Source organism: Globicephala melas, chromosome 9 (assembly GCF_963455315.2).
Source record: "Globicephala melas chromosome 9, mGloMel1.2, whole genome shotgun sequence".
Lineage (NCBI taxonomy): Eukaryota > Metazoa > Chordata > Mammalia > Artiodactyla > Delphinidae > Globicephala > Globicephala melas.
In genome coordinates, this window is record NC_083322.1 from 45,954,616 (window position 1) to 45,974,922 (window position 20,307).

Sequence of the window (20,307 nt, forward strand, 5' to 3'; positions counted from 1 at the left end):
CAAGAGAGGCAGCGATAGTGAGAGGCCGGCACAACGCGATGAAGAGTGGCCGCAACTAGAGAAAGCCCTCACACAGAAACGAAGACCCAACACAGCCAAAAATAAATAAATAAAATACTGAATACATAACTACTTTAAAAAAAAGAAAAAAACCTGGCTATGGCTAGGTGGTCAGAAGCAAGATAACAAATATGGGAACCCAGAGATGCCACTAGGTGATTCCCAGGGTTCCCAGTCCAGAGGACAATCAATACTTGCCTTTTTCTTTCTGGGTCCTACTGTCTGTCAGGCAAGCCTTGGCTGACCCCAAGGCTACCAGCCACCGTTGTCTCTCAGCCACACTTCTGGCCTTCAGGTAGAAATATTGTTCCCCAGGGATTATCAGGTCCATGCGTGTGTTATCTACAGAATGAACTGGGAGCAAGACATAGAGAGGTCAGAAACCCAGAAAAGCCCTATCTGGGTAGCCTCCACTCCACCCAAATTCTTGAGCTTAACTGGCGTGCCAGTCACTGAGAGCTTCTTCCAAGAGAGGATGTCAGCCCTTACTACTTCTCCTGGTTTATTTATCTCTTCCTAGAGGTCTCTGCTAATGGAGAGGGAAAACTCTGCAATTGGCTCCAAGGTCTCACCAGGACTTTGGCCTAAAAAAGAATCACTTAAATCTCCTTAGGATCATTTATAAGAGGAGAGAGGAAAAATCTCTCTTCTGGTGTGTGTGTGTGTAAAGTATGCTGCTCTGCGGCCAAAAAGGCTTGATGCAAACAAGTAAGGATGTGCTCTTTATCTCCTTGGGTTATTGAAAAGCAATCAAGAACACAATAGTTTTCCTTTCTACTTTCCTTCACTAGTCTTATCAAAAATGTGAGAATTCCCTTAGAACACTTTAGGAGAAGAAACAAGCAAGCCACACTCTCCTTCACCCCCCAAGCCCCATGCCCCAAATTCCCTTCTAGTCAGTTTCTGAGCCACATCCTCTCAGCATGTCTCAAGATTCTCAAAACCAAGAAGAAAAGGCTATTTGTAGGTCTGTCAGGTGTTTGCTTGTTTAGTTTTGAGCATGGTGGTGGTGGTGAGAAGGTGTGTATGCGTCGTGATTTAAACACAGAAGTGTTTGATGTTGCAATAAAAAGACAAATAAGCTTAGCAAACTGCCACAAGCCCGAGGTGAGCAGGTGACCAAGGAATGAGCACTACATGTGTGGTTACTAAGCACATTGCTCTCATTTATTCTGACTACCTCTAAACCAAGCTCCTTGTAAAAACTCGCTGCAGTTTTAGGTCTTACTTGTAAGACTTTTTCTGGGGGACGTAACGTTATATATCTTTATACTATGGGAGCAGCAAAGAAAGGCACACAGAAGCCAGTGGTTTTTTTTATTTTGGGGGAGAAACAGAAAGAAAAATAAAACCTGCAAGTGTCTTGGCTTCTCACCTTGAATTTCACACACCGCCATCTGAATGCTCCCTTTGCAACCTTTCCAAGCATCTTCAGGAGAATCATAATAAGATAATATTCCCCCACAGAGAAGGAACCACCGAGGCTGCCAACCTGAGAACAGAAGCAAGAGCATGGTCTCAATGACTGCTTCCCAGGACATAGGAATAGGACCTAACAAAGGATGCTGGATTCTAGCTCCAAGGAACTTACATTCTGGGGGAAAATTCTAAGGGAAAGAAATAAGTTAGAAAAGATCTGTATGTTTGATCTCATTTTTGCATAGAAGTCTGGAAGGATCAGCAATAAATATGGTGATGATTCTCTAGGTAATGGGATTACTTATGATTTTTATTCCTTTTTCCCCCTAATACAGTACTAGTAATCTTTGATTTTTACTTTTTCTAAGATAAAAGATTATTATTTTCCAAAGATTATTGTTAACATACTTGCTCTCCTCCCCTCTGGTTAAGGAAAATTATTTCAAACCTAGAAATGAGATAAAAGATTATGCTGCCCTTTCAACATCATACGTAGTGCTGTCTAATAAGCCTGCCTAGGGTCATATGTTCCCTAAGGAAAGATAACTTTAAACTTACTATTTGGTATTGATCCACTGAAATGGAATAATCTTAAAACATTCAAGGGCTTAACTACTTTTACTTCACAGTATTTCAGGGGACGAACCATATTCAGTGGAAACACACGTCTTATCTAGTCCTCTTACACAACCTATGTTCTAGTCAAACCAAACTTACTTGCTGTGTGCCTGCCTCAGGGCTTTTGCTCAAACTGGATCTTCCTAAAATGTCATCCCTGACTACCTCTGCATAAGCCTTGTCAGTCTCCTCATCAGATGTATTTTTTCCTTCTCTGAAATGCCATAGGCTTTTAAGGATACATTTTCTCACTAGACTCTTCTACAGCTGAGACAGCTGGAGCGAAGGCTGGTAGGCGCTTTGCGCAGAGCCCCAAGGGCTGGCTCAGGTACATACCTGATGGGCCCTTGGGAATTGATCCACACCAGCTAAATACGTAAGTCACCAACTGATGTCACAGTAGTATTTTTAGGGAACCACTAACTGAAACCGCCCACCCTGGCCAGGCAGAATAATAACTGCTTGCATGAGTTATCTCACAACAGGAGGTCTCAATAAGAAACACGGAACTGACCAGCTACCACCAGCTGGCAGAAATCGGGAGGGGCCAAAAGGAGGGAGGAGATGCCAGCCATAATATGTCCTGCCGACGTCCCAGAAACCCTGACGCTGGAAACCACCTTGATTGAGAGATGCGTGCGTCACCAGGAATTGGACCAAATATGGGCACAAGCAAGATGACTGGCCAGAGACAACCCGGCAAGCTAACCCCATTACTATAAAACCTGAGATGTGAGCTACGTGGCAGAGCAGTTCTCCTGGGTTTCCTTTGCCCGCTGCTCTCCCCCCAGGGGGCCCCTTCCCAATAAAGTCTTTTGCTTTGTCAGCATGTGTGTCTCCTCGGACAATTCATTCCCGGGTGTTAGACAAGAGCCCACTCTTGGGCCCTGGAAGGGGTTCCCCTTCTGGTAACAGCATCAATTTATTACGTTATAACAGAAGATTAGTACGCTGCCTGGAGCACCCATAGCCTAAGATCATAGTTCGGGGAAACTTACATTTTTAATCAGGAGGCTGAATGGTCAGCACTAAATCTAAGCTCAGGCACAGGAGTTAGGTGGCAAGCGAGATGTTTCACTCATCATTTATTTCATCAGGGTCTGCTTTCTAGGAACCAGAACACTCAGGCCTGCTCAGGTACCACATCTCTCACTTCCTTAAACAAAACTGGATAAAGACCAATTCTCAATATCCACCCTCATACCAGTCACTGAAATACCCTTCCCTATAAGCCTTCTCAATCAAAGATGAGTAATGTATTCTACAACTATGGCTTATGTTCCTCTTATTCCATCTTATACTGGGGACTTCCTTCCCAACGATGAACCTAGACCCTTTACTGGACATCAGGAGCCCCACGGCCTTATCTCAACACCCCCACAAGTTGATTACTGGCTAGAAAACCTCTTGGGGTGAACTTGAACATTTTATTTCAGAAGGTGATGCTTCCTGACCTTGGCTTCAAATTTTACGGAAACACAAACCCGAGGGCTACTATTCTTGGCACAAACATTACAATCCAGGAAATCAAACTGATCATCAGATTGTCTTGTTGAGTAGCTAATCAACACTCCTGGAGTCAGATATTATTAGTGATATTTTAGCCCTTTGCAAGAGAGTCATTATTTATACCTTATGCCATCTCCCCTCACTGAAACAGAAGAATCAATTCCTAAGAATCTGAGAAACGGAAAGGCCTTTGAAATCACCTAGTCCAACCAGCTCATTTTACAGAGAAGGAAACCAATCCCAGGTAGATTAAGTGACCTATCTAAAGTCACACAGGAAGTACACAACAGAGTTGGGAAGAAAACTATGTCTTTCTAACACTGTCCCTCCTGGCATAACAACCCCCAAACCTTGACTCCCCATTGCTAGAAAGCTATCCTGGTATAGAACAGTAGCATCTTCTCCCTTACAGCTCAACTCCCATGATTATGTTTGGTGTGAACACTCTCCAAATCCACTATGACTCTCAAGTAGAGGGAGTTCAGCATACCCTCAATCATCATATTTTATAATTTAGGACCCCATCTGTATTAGTCTTGGTTCTCCGAAGAAACAGAACCAATAATATGTATGTATATCTATATATAATTTATTATAAGGAATTTTCTCACGCAATTATAGAGGCTGCAAAATTCCAAGATCTGCAGTCAGCAAGCTAGAGAATCAGGAGAGCCAATTTGTAATTCCAGTCCAAAAGTCATCAGGCTTGAGACCCAAGAAGAGCCAGTGTTTCACTGAGACTGAGAAAACCAGAAAAGACCGATATCCCAGCTCAACAATCAAGCAGGAGGAGCTACCCCTTACTCAGCCTTTTTGTTCTACTTAGGTCTCCGACTGACTGGATGAGATCCACTCACACTAGGGAAAGCGATTTACTTTACTCAGTCTATCAGTTCAAATGTTAATCTCATCCAGAAACACCCTCAGACACACCCAGAATGATGTTAGGTCAAATGTCTGGGCACCCCATGGCCCAGGCAAGTTGACACAAAAAATTAACCATCACATACCATTAATTTGAAGATAAACTAAAATATTTGCATGTGATGTGACCGACAAGGCTTAATTTCCAAAATACACAAATAGTTCATACAACTCAATAACAAAAAACAAACAACCCAATCAAAAAATGGGCAGAAGACCTAAACAGTCATTTCTCCAAAGAAGACATACAGATGACCAATAGGCACATGAAAAGATGCTCAATATCACTAATTATGAGAGAAATGCAAATCAAAACTACCATGAGGTGTCACCTCACACCAGTCAGAATGGCCATCATTAAAAAGTCTACAAATAATAAATGCTGGAGAGGGTGTGGAGAAAAGGGAACCCTGCTACACTGATGGTGGGAATGTAAATTGGTGCAGCCACTATGGAAAACAGTATGGGGGTTTCTTAAAAAACTAAAAACAGAGTTACTGTATGATCCAGCAATCCCACTCCTGGGCATATATCTGGAAAAGACTCTAATTCAAAAAGCTACATGCACCCCTATGTTCACAGCAGCACTATTTACAATAGCCAAGACATGGAAGCAACCTAAATGTCCATCGACTGATGAATGGATAAAGAAGATGTGGTGTGTGTACACACACACACACACACACACACACACACACACAAAGGAATACTCAGCCATAAAAAAGAATGAAAAAATTCCATTTACAGCTACACGGATGGACCTAGAGATTATCATACTAAGTGAAGTAAATCAGACAGAGAAAGACAAATATCATATGATATCACTTATGTGTGAAATCTAAAATAAGATACGAATGAACTTACAAAACAGTAATAGACATAGAAAACAAACTTATGGTTATCAAAGGGTTATCAAAGGGGGAGGGATAAATTAGGAGTTTGGGATTAGCAGATGCAAACTACTGTATAGAAAATAGATAGGGCTTCCCTGGTGGTGCAGTGGTTGAGAGTCCGCCTGCCAATGCAGGGGACACGGGTTCGTGCCCCGGTCTGGGAGGATCCCACATGCCGCGGAGCGGCTGGGCCCGTGAGCCATGGCCGCTGAGCCTGCGCGTCCGGAGCCTGTGCTCCACAACGGGAGAGGCCACAGCAGTGAGAGGCCCGCGTACCGCAAAAAAAAAAAAAAAAAAAAAAAAAGAAAATAGATAAACAACAAGGTCCTAATGTATAGCACAGGGAATTGTATTCAATATCTCTTCTAACAACCTATAATGGAAAAGAATATGAAAAAGAAAAAATATATATATATAACTGAGTCACTTTGCTGTATACCAGAAACTAACACATTGTAAATCAATTATACTTCAACTAAAAAAAAACCAAAAAATAACCTGCCCATTAAGCAATGACATGATACTCATTCTCAGATGCTTCATGACTTCAGAGCTGTTGGAATGTGAAAAAAAATGCCTAAAAATTGAAAAAATGTGGTACAAACTAGGTTTATCTTACAGGAATCTGAAAAATGTTAAATAACCCAAACACACACACACACACACACACACACACACACACACACAGCAGCAATATATTTTAAAAGTAGCTTGTAAATGATAATAGTAACTGAAATAATACCTTCTCTGTAATAGGTTCTGTATTTACCTAGGAAAAGTTATAATGACACTAGAAGAGTTTCAATTATTTTATTCTGTAGTTTGTAACTATAAAAACTATGACCAAGAAAAACTTTTCCTTAAAGCATAAAGTTCCTAGAATTTCAGAAGGCATGTTAAGAGACCACAGACGTCTCATTCCCATTATCTGAGATTTAATGGCAGAGCAACGGAGAGTCCAGAGTAATGTAGAGACACACTGCTCTTTCACAATGTACACTCCTGGGAAGCTCAGATACAGCTCAGGAATGATGCATGAATTGCATGAGAAAAGAGGCATGCATGATGAAGAGGCCATTAATGCACTTCCTGTTTTAAATTAATCTGCTGTTACCTCGGTTTGGGTGATGGCTAATTTCATGTATGAACTTGACTGGCCTACCAGATGCTCAGATAGCTGGTAAACCATTATTTCCGGGTGTGTCTGTGAGGGGGTCTCTGGGAGATATTAGCATTTGGATCAGCAGACAGTAAAGATTGCCATCAACAATGCGGGTGGACATCATCCAATCTAATGAGGGCCTGAGTAGAACAGAAAGGCAGAGGAAGGGTGAATCTCCTCTGTGTGCCTGAGCTGCAACATCCATCTTCTCCTGCCCTGGACACTGATGCTCCTCATTCTTGGGCTTTTAGACTCAGACCAGGACTTGAACCATCCACCACCCTCGATTCTCAGGCCTGTAAACTCAGACTGAATTGTGTTATCAGCCTTCCTGGTTCTCCAGCTTGCTGAGAAAAGACTGTAGGACTTCACAGTCTCCGTAACTGCATGAGCCAATTCCTATCATAAATCTCCTCATATGTATATATATGGTTCTGTTTCTCTGGAGAACCCTAATACACTTGAAAATGATAAAATATTCAAGGTAACCAAAGAGCAGATGAAAACTGGGGGTCTATACCAGTCCCTGATCCATTCAATTACCATCAGACTATCTTCCTGTCCAACCCTACTCCCTTTTTTTTGCCATCCCTTACTAGACATGGAAAGTGGTGTCAGCCAAACTCCCTGCTTAGAAGATTAGACAAGAAACTTCCATGAGCAGGGAAAAGTTTTAGCTCATATAAGCTACTGCTGCCAGGGATGGGCTAGGGGGTTAAAGTATTTAAATGCCAATTTCACATATTTTGTATTATCTTGGATTATTTCACTATAGAAGGTACAGTGGACATTTATTTTTGGCAACCCAGCATCCACCTCCCACATTTCTGTTCCTGAAAACCTCCTTCTGCACACTCTATCCATGTAGTTTGGGTTGGGCTGACTAGCCCCAGGGTGGGCCTATGATTCAGGCTTAAATGGAGCTTCACATCCCCTTTCCTCAATGATATGTTCCAAGACAGGCAAGGTACCCAACCAGAAATAATTCTGGGACTTTTGCTGGGACTGGGGAAAGGTGGAGAGAAATGGAGACTGTCTCTCTTTTTTCTTTAGTCTCAAAGATGTTTACCTGGAGCTGCTGGAAGTCATTTTGCCATCACATGGACCTAAACATGATCGACACATACAAGGAAAGTGGGTGGGAGGATCTGAGGGAGGCAGGGAAAGGAAGCAAATCTAGATGACATTTTTTGAACACTTCGATCAGACTGTGTAATACCTATAGATAAGATACCCTCTGGACTTTTTAGTTACATGGACTAATAGATGTCCATTTTTCACTTCAACCCTGAGTTGGATTTTTCTTTAATATTTCTAAGGTATCACATGATTATCTCACTAAATGTATAAAAAGCATTTGACAGAATCTAATACCCTTTCATAATAAAAACTCTTAACAAACTAGGTATAGAAGGGAACTTCTTCAACCTGATAAAGGCATCTACAAAAACCCCACAGCTAACATCACACCCAATGACAAAAGACTGGATGTTTTTCCCCTGAGATCAGGAGTAAGATAAAGATGCTTGCTTTCACCACTTCTATTTAACACTGTATTGGAGGTCCTAGCCAGGGCAATTAGACTACAAAAGGCATCCAGAGAGGAAGGGAAGAAGCAAATCTACCTCTTCACAGACATGCTCCTGTATATTAAAAAAAAAAAAAAAAAAGGAATCCACTTAAAAAACTATTAGAATAAATGAGTTCAGCAAAGTTGCAAGATATAACACCAATACATGCGGAAGACCTTCAAGATGGCAAAGGAGTAAGATGTGCAGATCACCTTCCTCCTCACAAATACATCAAAAATACATCTACATCTGGAACAGCTCCTACAGAACACCTACTGAACGCTGGCAGAAGACCTCAGACCTCCCAAAAGGCAAGAAACTCTGCATGTACCTGGGTAGGGCAAAAGGAAAAATAGACACAAAAGAAAAGACATGTGACCTGCATGTCTGCGAGGGAGCTGTGAAGGAGGAAAACTTTCCACACACTAGGAGTCCCCCTCACTGGTGGAGACAAGGGGTGGCGGGGTGGGGGAGGCTTTGGAGCCACGGAGGAGAGTGCAGTAACAGGGGTGCGGAGGGCAAAGCAGAGAGATTCCCGCACAGAGGATCGGTGCCGACCAGCACTCACCAGCCTGAGAGTCTTGTCTTCTCACCTGCCGGGGTGGCTGGGGGCTGGGAGCTGAGGCTCGGGCTTTGGAGGTCGGATACCAGGGAGAGGACTGGGGCTGGATGCGTGAACACAGCCTGAAGGGGGCTAGTGTGCCACAGCTAGCCGGGAGGGAGTCCAGGAAAAAGTCTCAAACTGCCTAAGAGTAAAGAGACCACTGTTTCGGGGTGCACGAGGAGAGGGGATTCAGAGCACCGCCTAAACGAGCTCAAGAGATGGGCGCTAGCCGCGTCTATCAGTGCGGACCCCAGAGACGGGCATGAGACACTAAGGCTGCTGCTGCAGCCACCAAGAAGCCTGTGTGGAAGCACAAGTCGCTATCCGCACCTCCGTTCCCGGGAGCCTGTGCAGCCCGCCACTGCCAGGGTCCTGTGACCCAGGTACAACTTCTCCGGGAGAACACATGGCATGTCTCAGGTTGGTGCAACGTCACGCTGGCCTCTGCCGCCACATGGTCGCCCCGCATTCCGTACCCTGCCCTCCACCCTGAGTGAGGCAGAGGCCCCTAATCAGCTGCTCCTTTAACCCCCTGCTGTCTGAGGGAAGAACAGACACACTTAGAAGACCTACACGCAGAGGCGTGTCCAAAACCAAAGCTGAACCCCGGGAGCTGTGCGAACAAAGAAGAGAAAGGGAAATCTCTCCCAGCAGCCTCGGGAGCAGTGGATTAAATCTCCACAATCAACTTGATGTACCCTGCATCTCTGGAATACCTGAATAGACAACGAATCATCCCAAATTGAGGAGGTGGACTTTGGGAGCAGCTGTAGACTTTGGGTTTGCTTTCTGCATCTAATTTGTTTCTGGCTTTATGTTTATCTTACTTTAGTATTTAGAGACTATCATCATTAGTAGATTTGTTTATTGATTTGGTTTCTCTCTTTCTTTTTTATATATATATTTTTCTTTTTCTCTTTTTGTGAGTGTGTATGTGCATGCTTCTTTGTGTGATTCTGTCTGTATAGATGTGCTTTTACCATTAGTCCCAGGGTTCTGTCTGTCCGTTTGCTTTTAGTATAGTTTTTAGCACTTGTTATCACTGGTGGATTTGTTTATTGGTTTGGCTGCTCTCTTATTTTTTTTAATTACTTTTTAAAATTTTAATCATTAAAAAAATTTTTGACTTTAATAACTTTATTTATTTATTTTTCTTTTTTTTCTCCCTTTTCTTCTGAGCCATGTGGCTGACAGAGTCTTGGTGCTACAGCAGGGTGTCAGGCCTGAGCCTCTGAGGTGGGAGAGCCAAGTTCAGGACACTGGTCCCCCAGAGACCTCCCGGGCCCTCATAATATCAATCGGCGAAAGCTCACCCACAGACCTCCGTCTCAACACTAAGACCCAGCTCCAGTCAATGACCAGCAATCTCCACTGCAGGACACCCCATGCCAAACAACTAGCAAGACAGGAACACAACCCCACCCATTGGCAGAGAGGCTGCCTAAAATCATACTAAGTTCACAGAAACCCAAAAACACACCACCAGATGTGGTCCTGCCCACGAGAAAGACAAGTACTAGCCTCATCCACCAGAACACAGGCACAAGTCCCACCCACCTGGAAGCCTACACAATGCACTGAACCAACCTTACCCACTGCAGGCAGACACCAAAAACAATGGGAACTACGAACCTGCAGCCTGCGAAAAGGAGACCCCAAACACAGTAAGTTAAGCAAAATGAGAAGACAGAGAAATACACAGCAGATGAAGGAGCAAGGTGAAAACCCACCAGACCAAATGAAGAGGAAATAGGCAGTCTACCTGAAAAAGAATTCAGAGTAATGATAGTAAAGATGATCCAAAATCTTGGAAATAGAATGGAGAAAATACAAGAAACATTTAACAAGCACCTAGAAGAACGAAAGAGCAAACAAACAATGATGAACAACACAATAACTGAAATTTAAAATGCTCTACAAGGAATCAATAGCAGAATAACTGAGGCAGAGAACGGATAAGTGACGTGGAAGATAAAATAGTGGAAATAACTACCGCAGAGCAGAATAAAAAAGAATTAAAAGAATTGAGGACAGGGGCTTCCCTGGTGGCATAGTGGTTGAGAGTCCGCCTGCCGATGCAGGGGACATGGGTTCGTGCCCCGGTCCAGGAAGATTCCACATGCTGCGGAGCGGCTAGGTGCATGAGCCATGGCTGCTGAGCCTGTGCGTCCGGAGCCTGTGCTCTGCAACGGGAGGGGCCACAACAGTGAGAGGCCCATGTACCGCAAAAAAAAAAAAAAAAAAAAAAGAATTGAGGACAGTCTCAGAGACCTCTGGGACAACATTAAATGCACCAGCATTCGAATTATAGGGATCCCAGAAGAAGAAGAGAAAAAGAAAGGTACTGAGAAAATATTTTAAGAGATTATAGTTGAAAATTTCCCTAATATGGGAAAGGAACTGGTTAATCAAGTCCAGGAAGCACAGAGAGTCCCATGCAGGATAAATCCAAGGAGAAACAAGCCAAGACACATATTAATCAAACTATCAAAAATTAAATACAAAGAAAAAATATTAAAAGCAGCAAGGGAAAAACAACAAATAACATACAAGGGAATCCCCATAAGGTTAACAGCTGATCGTTCAGCAGAAACTCTGCAAGCCAGAAGGGAGTGGCAGGACATATTTAAAGTGATGAAAGGGAAAGACCTACAACCAAGATTACTCTACCCAGCAAGGATCTCATTCAGATTTGATGGAGAAATTAATATCTTTACAGACAAGCAAAAGCTAACAGAATTCAGCATCACAGACCAGCTTTACAACAAATGCTAAAGGAACTTCTCCAGGCAGGAAACACAAGGAAAAGACCTACAATAACAAACCCAAAACAATTAAGAAAATGGTAATTGGAACATACATATCGATAGTTACCTGAAATGTAAATGGATTAAATGCTCCCACCGAAAGACACAGACTGGCTGAATGGATACAAAAACAAGACCTGTATATATGCTGTCTACAAGAGACCAACTTCAGACCCAGGGACACATACAGACTGAAAGTGAGGGGATGGAAAAAGATATTCCATGCAAATGGAAATCAAAAGAAAGCTGGAGTAGAAATTCTTATATCAGACAAAATAGACTTTAAAATAAATACTGTTACAAGAGACAAAGAAGGACATTACATAATGATCAAGGGATCAATCCAAGAAGAAGATATAAGAATTGTAAATATTTATGCACCCAACACAGAAGCACCTCAATATATAGGACAAATGCTAACAGCCATTAAAGAGGAAACCGACAGTAACACACTAATAGAAGGGGACTTTAACAGCCCACTTTCACCAATGGACAGATCATCCAAAATGAAAATAAATAAGGAAACAAGCTTTAAATGACACATTAAAGAAGATGGACTTAACTGATATTTATAGGACATCCCATCCAAAAACAACAGAATACATTTTCTTCTCAAGTGCTCATGGAACATTTGCCAGGACAGATCATATCTTGGATCACAAATCAAGCTTTGGTAAACTTACGAAAACCGAAATCACATCAAGTATCTTTTCCGACCACAATGCTATGAGACTAGACATCAATTACAGGAAAAAAACTGTAAAAAATACAAACACATGGAGGCTAAACAATACATTACTTAATAACCAAGAAATCACTGAAGAAATCAAAGAGGAAATAAAAAAATACCTAAAAACAAATGATAATGAGAACATGATGGCCCAAAACCTATGGGCTGCAGCAAAAGCAGTTCTAAGAGGGAAGTTTATAGCAATACAATCCTACCTCAAAAAACAAGAAACATCTTAAATAAACAACCTAACCTTACACCTAAACCAATTAGAGAAAGAAAAAAAAAGAAATCCAAAGTTAGCAGAAGGAAAGCAATCATAAATATCAGATCAGAAATAAATGAAAAAGAAATGAAGGAAATGATAGCAAAGATCAATAAAATTAAAAGCTGGTTCTTTAAGAAGATAAAAAAAATTGATAAACCATTAGCCAGATTCATCAAGTAAAAAGGGAGACGACTCAATAGAATTAGAAATGAAAAAGGAGAAGTAACAACTGACACTGCAGAAATACAAAGGATCATGAGAGATTACTACAAGCAACTACATGCCAATAAAATGGACAACCTGGAAGAAATGGACAAATTCTTAGAAAAGCACAACCTTCCGAGACTGAACCAGGAAGAAATAGAAAATAGGAACAGACCAATCACAGCACTGAAATTGAAACTGTGATTAAAAATCTTCCAACAAACAAAAGCCCAGGACCAGATGGCTTCACAGGCGAATTCTATCAAACATTTAGAGAACAGCTAACACCTACCCTTCTCAAACTTCCAAAATACAGCAGAGGGAGGAACACTCCCAAACTCATTCTACAAGGCCACCATCACCCTGATACCAAAACCAGACAAAGATGTCACAAAAAAAGAAAACTACAGGCCAATATCACTGATGAACACAGATGCAAAAATCCTCAACAAAATACTAGCAAACAGAATCCAACAGCACATTAAAAGGATCAAGTGGGGTTTATCCCAGGAATACAAGGATTCTTCAATATATTCAATTCAATCAATGTGTTAAACCATATTAACAAATTGAAGGATAAAAATCATATGATAATCTCAATAGATGCAGAAAAAGCTTTTGACAAAATTCAACACGTATGTATGATAAAAAACCTAGATAGTAGGAACAGAGGGAACTTACCTCAACATAATAAAGGCCATATGACAAACCCATAGCCAACATACTTCTCAATGGTGAAAAACTGAAACCATTTCCACTAAGATCAGGAACAAGACAAGGTTGCCCACTTTCACCACTATTATTCGATAAAGTTTTGGAAGTCTTAGCCACAGCAATCAGAGAAGAAAAAGAAATAAAAGGAATCCAAATCAGAAAAGAAGAAGTAAAACTGTCACTATTTGCAGATGACATGATACTATACGTACAGAATCCTAAAGATGCTACCAGAAAATTACTAGAGCTAAACAATGAATTTGGTAAAGTAGCGGGATACACAATTAATGCACAGAAATCTCTTGCATTCCTATACACTAATGATGAAAAATCTGAAACAGAAATTAAAGAAACACTCTCTTCTACCACTGCAACAAAAGGAATTAAATACCTAGGAATAAACCTACCTAAGGAGACAAAAGATCTGTATGCGGAAAACTATAAGACACTGATGAAAGAAATTAAAGATGATACAAACAGATGGAGAGATATACCATGTTCTTGGATTGGAAGAATCAACATTGTGAGAATGACTATACTACCCAAAGCAATCTAAGATTCAATGCAATCCCTATCAAACTACCACTGGCATTTTTCACAGAACTAGAACAAAAAATTTCACAATTTGTATGGAAATGCAAAAGAGCCCGAATAGCCAAAGCAATCTTGAGAAAGAAAAACGGAGCTGGAGGAATCAGGCTCCCTGACTTCGGACTATATTACAAAGTTACAGTAATCAGACAGTATGGTACTGGCACAAAAACAGAAATATAGATCAATGAAACAGGATAGAAAGCACAGAGATAAACCCAGACACATATAGTCACCTTATCTTTGATAAAAGAGGCAAGAATATACAATGGAGAAAAGACAGCCTCTTCAATAAGTGGTGCTGGGAAAACTGGACAGCTACATGTAAAAGAATGAAATTAGAACACTCCCTAACACCATACACAAAAATAAACTCAAAATGGATTAAAGACCTAAATGTAAGGCCAGACACTATCAAACTCTTAGAGGAAAACATAGGCAGAACACTCTATGACATAAATCACAGCAAGATCCTTTTTGACCCACCTCCTAGAGAAAGGGAAATAAAAGCAAAAATAAATAAATTGGGCCTAATGAAACTTCAAAGCTTTTGCACAGCAAAGGAAACCATAAACAAGACAAAAAGACAACCCTCAAAATGGGAGAAAATATTTGCAAATGAAGCAAGTGACAAAGGATTAATCTCCAAATATTCAAGCAGCTCATGCAGCTCAATATCAAAAAAACAAACTACCCAATCCAAAAATGGGCGGAAGACCTAAATAGACATTTCTCCAAAGAAGATATACAGAGTGCCAACAAACACATGAAAGGATGCTCAACATCACTAATCATTAGAGAAATGCAAATCAAAACTGCAATGATGTATCACTTCACACCAGTCAGAATGGCCATCATCAAAAAGTCTACAAAGAATAAATGCTGGAGAGGGTGTGGAGAAAAGGGAAACCTCTTGCACTGTTGTTGGGAATGTAAATTGACACAGCCACTATGGAGAACAGTATGGAGGTTCCTTAAAAAACTAAAAATAGAACTACCATATGACCCAGCAATCCCACTACTGGGCATATACCCTGAGAAAACCATAATTCAAAAAGAGTCATGTCCCACAATGTTCATTGCAGCACTATTTACAATAGCCAGGACATGGAAGCAACCTAAGTGTCCACTGACAGATGAATGGATAAAGAATGGCACATATATACAATGCAATATTACTGAGTCATAAAAAGAAACGAAATTGAGTTATTTGTAGTGAGGTGGATGGACCTAGAGTCTGTCATACAGAGTGAAGTAAGTCAGAAAGAGAAAAACAAATACTGTATGCTAATACATATATATGGAATCTAAAAAAAATAGTCTGAAAAACCTAGGGGCAGGACAGGAATAAACGCGCAGACGTGGAGAGTGGACTTGAGGACATGGGGAGGTGGAAGTGTGGGCTGGGACGAGGTGAGAGAGTGGCATGGACATATATATTACCAAATGTAGAATGGATGGCTGGTGGGAAGCAGCTGCTTAGCACAGGGAGATCAGCTCAGTGCTTTGTGACCACCTAGAGGGCTGGGATGGGGAGGCTGGGAGGGAGACGCAAGAGGGAGGGGATACGGGGATACGTGTATATGTATGGCTGATTCACTTTGTTATACAGCAGAAGCTAACGCACCATTGTAGAGCAATTATACTGTAATAAAGATATTGGGGAGAAAAAAAGACCAATATACACATATCAATTGTACTTCTATATGGTTGCAATGAACAATCTGAAAATGAAATTAAGAATATAATTTCAGGACTTCCCGTGTGGCACAGTGGTTAAGAATCCGCCTGCCAATGCAGGGGACACGGGTTTGATCCCTGGTCTGGGAAGATCCCACATGCCGTGGAGCAACTAAGCCCATGCGCCACAACTACTGAGCCTGTGCTCTAGAGCCAGCGAGCCACAACTATTGAGCCTGCAAGCCACAATTACTGAAGCCTGCGTGCCTAGAGCCCGTGCTCCACAACAATAGAAGCCACCACAATAAGAAGCCCACACACTACAATGAAGAGTAGCCCCTGCTCTGCAAAACTAGAGAAAGCCCACGCACAGCAATGAAGACCCAACACAGCCCAAAATAAATACAATTTTAAAAAGAAAATAATTTCATTTACAATATCAAAAAGAACATAACAGGAATAAACTTAATAAAAGAAGTGTAAAACTTATACTCTGATAACTACAAAACATTATTCAAAGAAATTAAAGATTTGAAGATCATTATTCTGAAACTGTTAACAGCTTGCTTTTTTCTCACGTAGTGCAAATGTCTTTTTATACTTAATTGACAGCGATTGTTTGCAAGTCATTTACATACTGTTGAACAGTATGTATTTTTTCAATAAGCACAATTTTCTTTAAAAAATGCACTTATATTTGGATCTAAAATGGCATAGCTCATGTTGGTTTTGCACTATATTTTCTTCCTTTTTTATTTCACAACAGTCACCATTTTAAAATCAAAATTTCTAAATAGAGATGCCCTTATTTCTTTAAAGATCCAAACCAAAAAAAGTGATTACTTGTGAGTCATACTCATGTCTGACTGTAGCTTTCCTTATTTTTTACTCAGCAGTCTTGTGACAAGTAGCTCATCCAAACACATCACTTAAAAAAATTAAAAAACTATTCCATTTAAAAGACACTTAAATTTTTTAGTATTTATTTTAAAATTTATGCATAGTGAAATTTCTTCTTTGGTTAACAGTTCTGTGCTTTGATAAATTCATAGTTGTCTAACTACCATAATAATCAAGATACAGAAAAACTCCATTATCCTCCCCTTAAAATTCCTTTGTGCTACCCCTTTGTAGCCAAGCCCTCCCCCAACACTTTACCTCTGGCCAACCACCGTTATGTTTTCAATTTAAGTTGAAAATATTTTCTAATTTTCTTGGAGACTTCTTCTTTGACCCACAGGTTATTTAAAAGTGTACTGTTTAATTTCCTAATGTTTGGGGATTTCCTACATCTTCCTCTTATTGATTTCTAGTTTACTTTTTGTAAAGACACAGAACATTCTTTTAAATTTGGTAAGGTTTCTACTATGCTCGGAATATGGTCAATTTTAGTGACTATTCCATGTGCATTTGAAAAAATGCAGTATTCTGCTGTTGTGAGACTCTTCTATATTGTTAATTACGTCAAGTTGGTTGACAGTGTTCTTATCTTCTATATCTTTGTGTGATCTACTGTCTACTTGTTCTATGGATTACTCAAAGAAGAATGCTGAAGTTTCCAAGTTTAATTGTGGATCTATTTCTCCTTTCAGTTCTATCAGTTTTTGCTTCATATATGTTGACAATATGCTTTTAGTTAGATACACATTTAGGACTCATGTCTTTTTGATGAACTGATCCTTTTATAATTATGCAATGTCTTCTTTATCCTTTGCAATTTTCCCTGTTCTGAGGTCTACTTTGTCTATGTTAATATAGTCAATTCACCTTTCTTTTGATTAGTGTTTGCATGGTATACCTTTTCCTATTTTTTTAAAACTTTTTAAGAAGACTTAAAATTTTTAGAGCAATTATAGGTTTAAAACAAAATTGAGAAGGAGGCAGAAATTCCCAACATGTCCCCTGCCTCCACATGTGCATAGCCTTCCCCATTATCAACATCACTCACTGCAACGGTACATTTTTTTACCATTTACATTGACACACCATAATTTACCTTAGTCCATAGTTTACCTCAGTGTTCATCCTTGGTGTTGTACATTCTATGGATGTGGAAAAATGTATGATAATATATACCCATCTTATTCATCTCCCACAACAATCACCCCCATCCCCCCGGCAACCACTTATCTGTTTACTGTCTCCATAGTTTTGCCTTTTCCAGAATGTCACGTAATTGGAATCATTCAGTATGTAGCCTTTTCAGATTCTCTTCTTTCACTTAGTAATATTTAAGGTTCATACAGGTCTTTTCATGGCTCAATAGCTCATGTCTTTTAAGTGTTTAATAATATTCCATTTTCTGGATGTACCACAGTTTGTTTATACATTCACCTACTAAAAGATATCTTGCTTGCTTCCAAGTTTTGGCAACTATGAATAAAGCTGCTATAAAGATCCTTGTGCAGGTTTTTGTGTGAACGTAAGTTTTTGTGTGAACGTAAGTTTTTGTGTAGACCTAAGTTTTTGGTTCCTTTGGATAAATACCAAGGAGTGAATTCACTGAATCATATGGTAGGAGTATGTTTAGTTTTGTAAGAAACCACCAAACTGTTCTAAAGTGGCCATCACCACTTTGCATTCCCATCAGCAATGTTTGAGAGCTCCTGTTGCTTCACACCCTTGTCAGCATTTGGTGTTGTCAGTGTTCTGGATTTTGTCCATTCTAACAGGTGTGTAGTGGTAGCTCATCGTTGCTTTAATTTGCATTTTCTTGATGACATATGATGTGGAGCTAGTTTTCCTATGCTTATTTGCCATCTGTATATCTTTTTGGTGAGGTGTCTGTTAGGGTCTTTCACCCATTTTTAGATTGGGTTCTTTGTTCTCTTATTGTTGAGTTTTAAGAGTTTTTTGTGTATTTTGGGTAACAGTCCTTTTATCCAATGTCTTTTACAAATACTTTCTCTTAGTCTGTTATTTGTCTTCTAATTCTCTTGATATTGTCTTTCACAGAGCAAAAGTTTTTAACTTTAATGAAGTCCAGCTTATCAATTATTTATTTCATGGACTGTGTCTTTGGGATTTTATTGAAAAAGGCATCAAAATACCCAAGGTCATCTAGATTTTCTCCAACACTATCTTCTAAGAGTTTCATAGTTTTGCATTTTACAATTAGATCTGTGATCCATTTTGAATTAATTTTGGTGAAGTGTGTAAGGTCTGTGTCTAGATTCATTTTTTTGCATATAAAAGTCCAATTGTTCCAGTACCATTTGTTGAAGACACTATCTTTGCTCCATTGTACTGCCTTTGCTCCTTTGTCAAAGATCAGTTGATTGTATTTATGCGGGTGTACTTCAGGGCTTTCTACTTTGTTACATGGATCTATTTGTCTATTATTTCACCAGTACCACACAATACTGACTACTGTAGCTTTATAGTAAGTCTTGAAGTCAGGTAGCGTCAGTCTTTCAACTTTGTTCTTCTCCTTCAATACCGTGTTGGCTATTCTGGGTCTTTTACCCGCCCCCAACCCTCCAAATAAACTTTAGAATCAGTTTGTTGACATCCATAAAATAACTTTCTGGGATTTTTCACTGGGATTGCATTGAATTTATAGATCAAGTTGGTAAGAACTGAAATCTTGACAACATTATTTCTATTCATGAACATGGAATATCTCTCCATTTATTTAAAGTTTCTTTGATTTCATTCACCAGTTTCATAGTTTTCCTCATACAGATCTTGCCTATATGTTGTTAGATTTATACCTAAGTCTTTTATTTTTAGGGGTGCTAATGTGAAGATATTGTGTTTTGAATTTCAAATTCTGCTTGTTCATTGTCAGTATACAGGAAAGCAATTGACTTTTGCACAGTAACTTTGTATCCTGCAACCTTGCTATAATCACTTATTCGTACCAGTTTTTTCGTCAGTTCTTTCAGATTTTCTACATAGGCGATCATATCATTGGTGAACAAAGACAGTTTTATGTCTTCCTTCAGAATCTGTATACTTTTTTGTTTGTTTGTTTGTTTGGCCATTCCGTACAGCATGCAGGATCTTAGTTCCCTGACCAGGGACCTAACCTGTGCCCCTTGCATTGGGATGTGGAGTCTTAACCACTGGACCGCCAGGGAAGTCCTCCAAATCTGTGTAGTTTTAATTTCCTTTTCTTGCCTTACTGTATTAGAAAGGACTTCCAGTATGAGGTTAAAAAGGAGTGATGAGGGAGGACATCCTTCCTTTGTACCTGATCTTAGTGGAAAAGTTTCTAGGTTCTCACCATTAAGTATGATGTCAGCTGTAGGTTTTTTGTAGCTAGTCTTTATCAAGTTGAGAAAGTTCTCCTCTATCCCTATTTTACTGAGTTTTTATCATGAGTGGGTGATTTGCCAAATGCCTTTTCTGCATCTATTGATACGATCGTGTGGTTCTTCTTTTTTAGTCTGTTGATGTGATAGATTGATTTTTAAATTTGAACCAGCCTTGCATATCCTGGATCAATTCTAATTGGTCATGGTGTACAATTCTTTTTATATTTTTTGGACTCAGTTTGCTAATATTTTGCTGAGAATTTTTACATCTGTTCATATATACTTTTACTTTCA

At 39.9% G+C, this 20,307-nt stretch overlaps 1 protein-coding gene across 4 annotated transcripts in view; it reads right to left on the bottom strand.

The window, feature by feature from the left end:
* Positions 1 to 20,307, bottom strand: part of PLEKHA8 (pleckstrin homology domain containing A8) — a 95,403-nt gene that overhangs the window by 31,966 nt on the left and 43,130 nt on the right. For all 4 annotated transcript variants that reach the window (XM_060305468.1, XM_060305469.1, XM_030857435.2 and 1 more), the window contains exons 2-3: positions 1,436 to 1,552; positions 259 to 414 (exon numbers count right to left, since the gene is read on the bottom strand). In XM_060305468.1, the coding sequence (XP_060161451.1) occupies positions 259 to 414; positions 1,436 to 1,457 (178 nt within the window). In that variant the 5' untranslated portion in view covers positions 1,458 to 1,552. The remainder of the gene's footprint in view (positions 1 to 258; positions 415 to 1,435; positions 1,553 to 20,307) is intronic.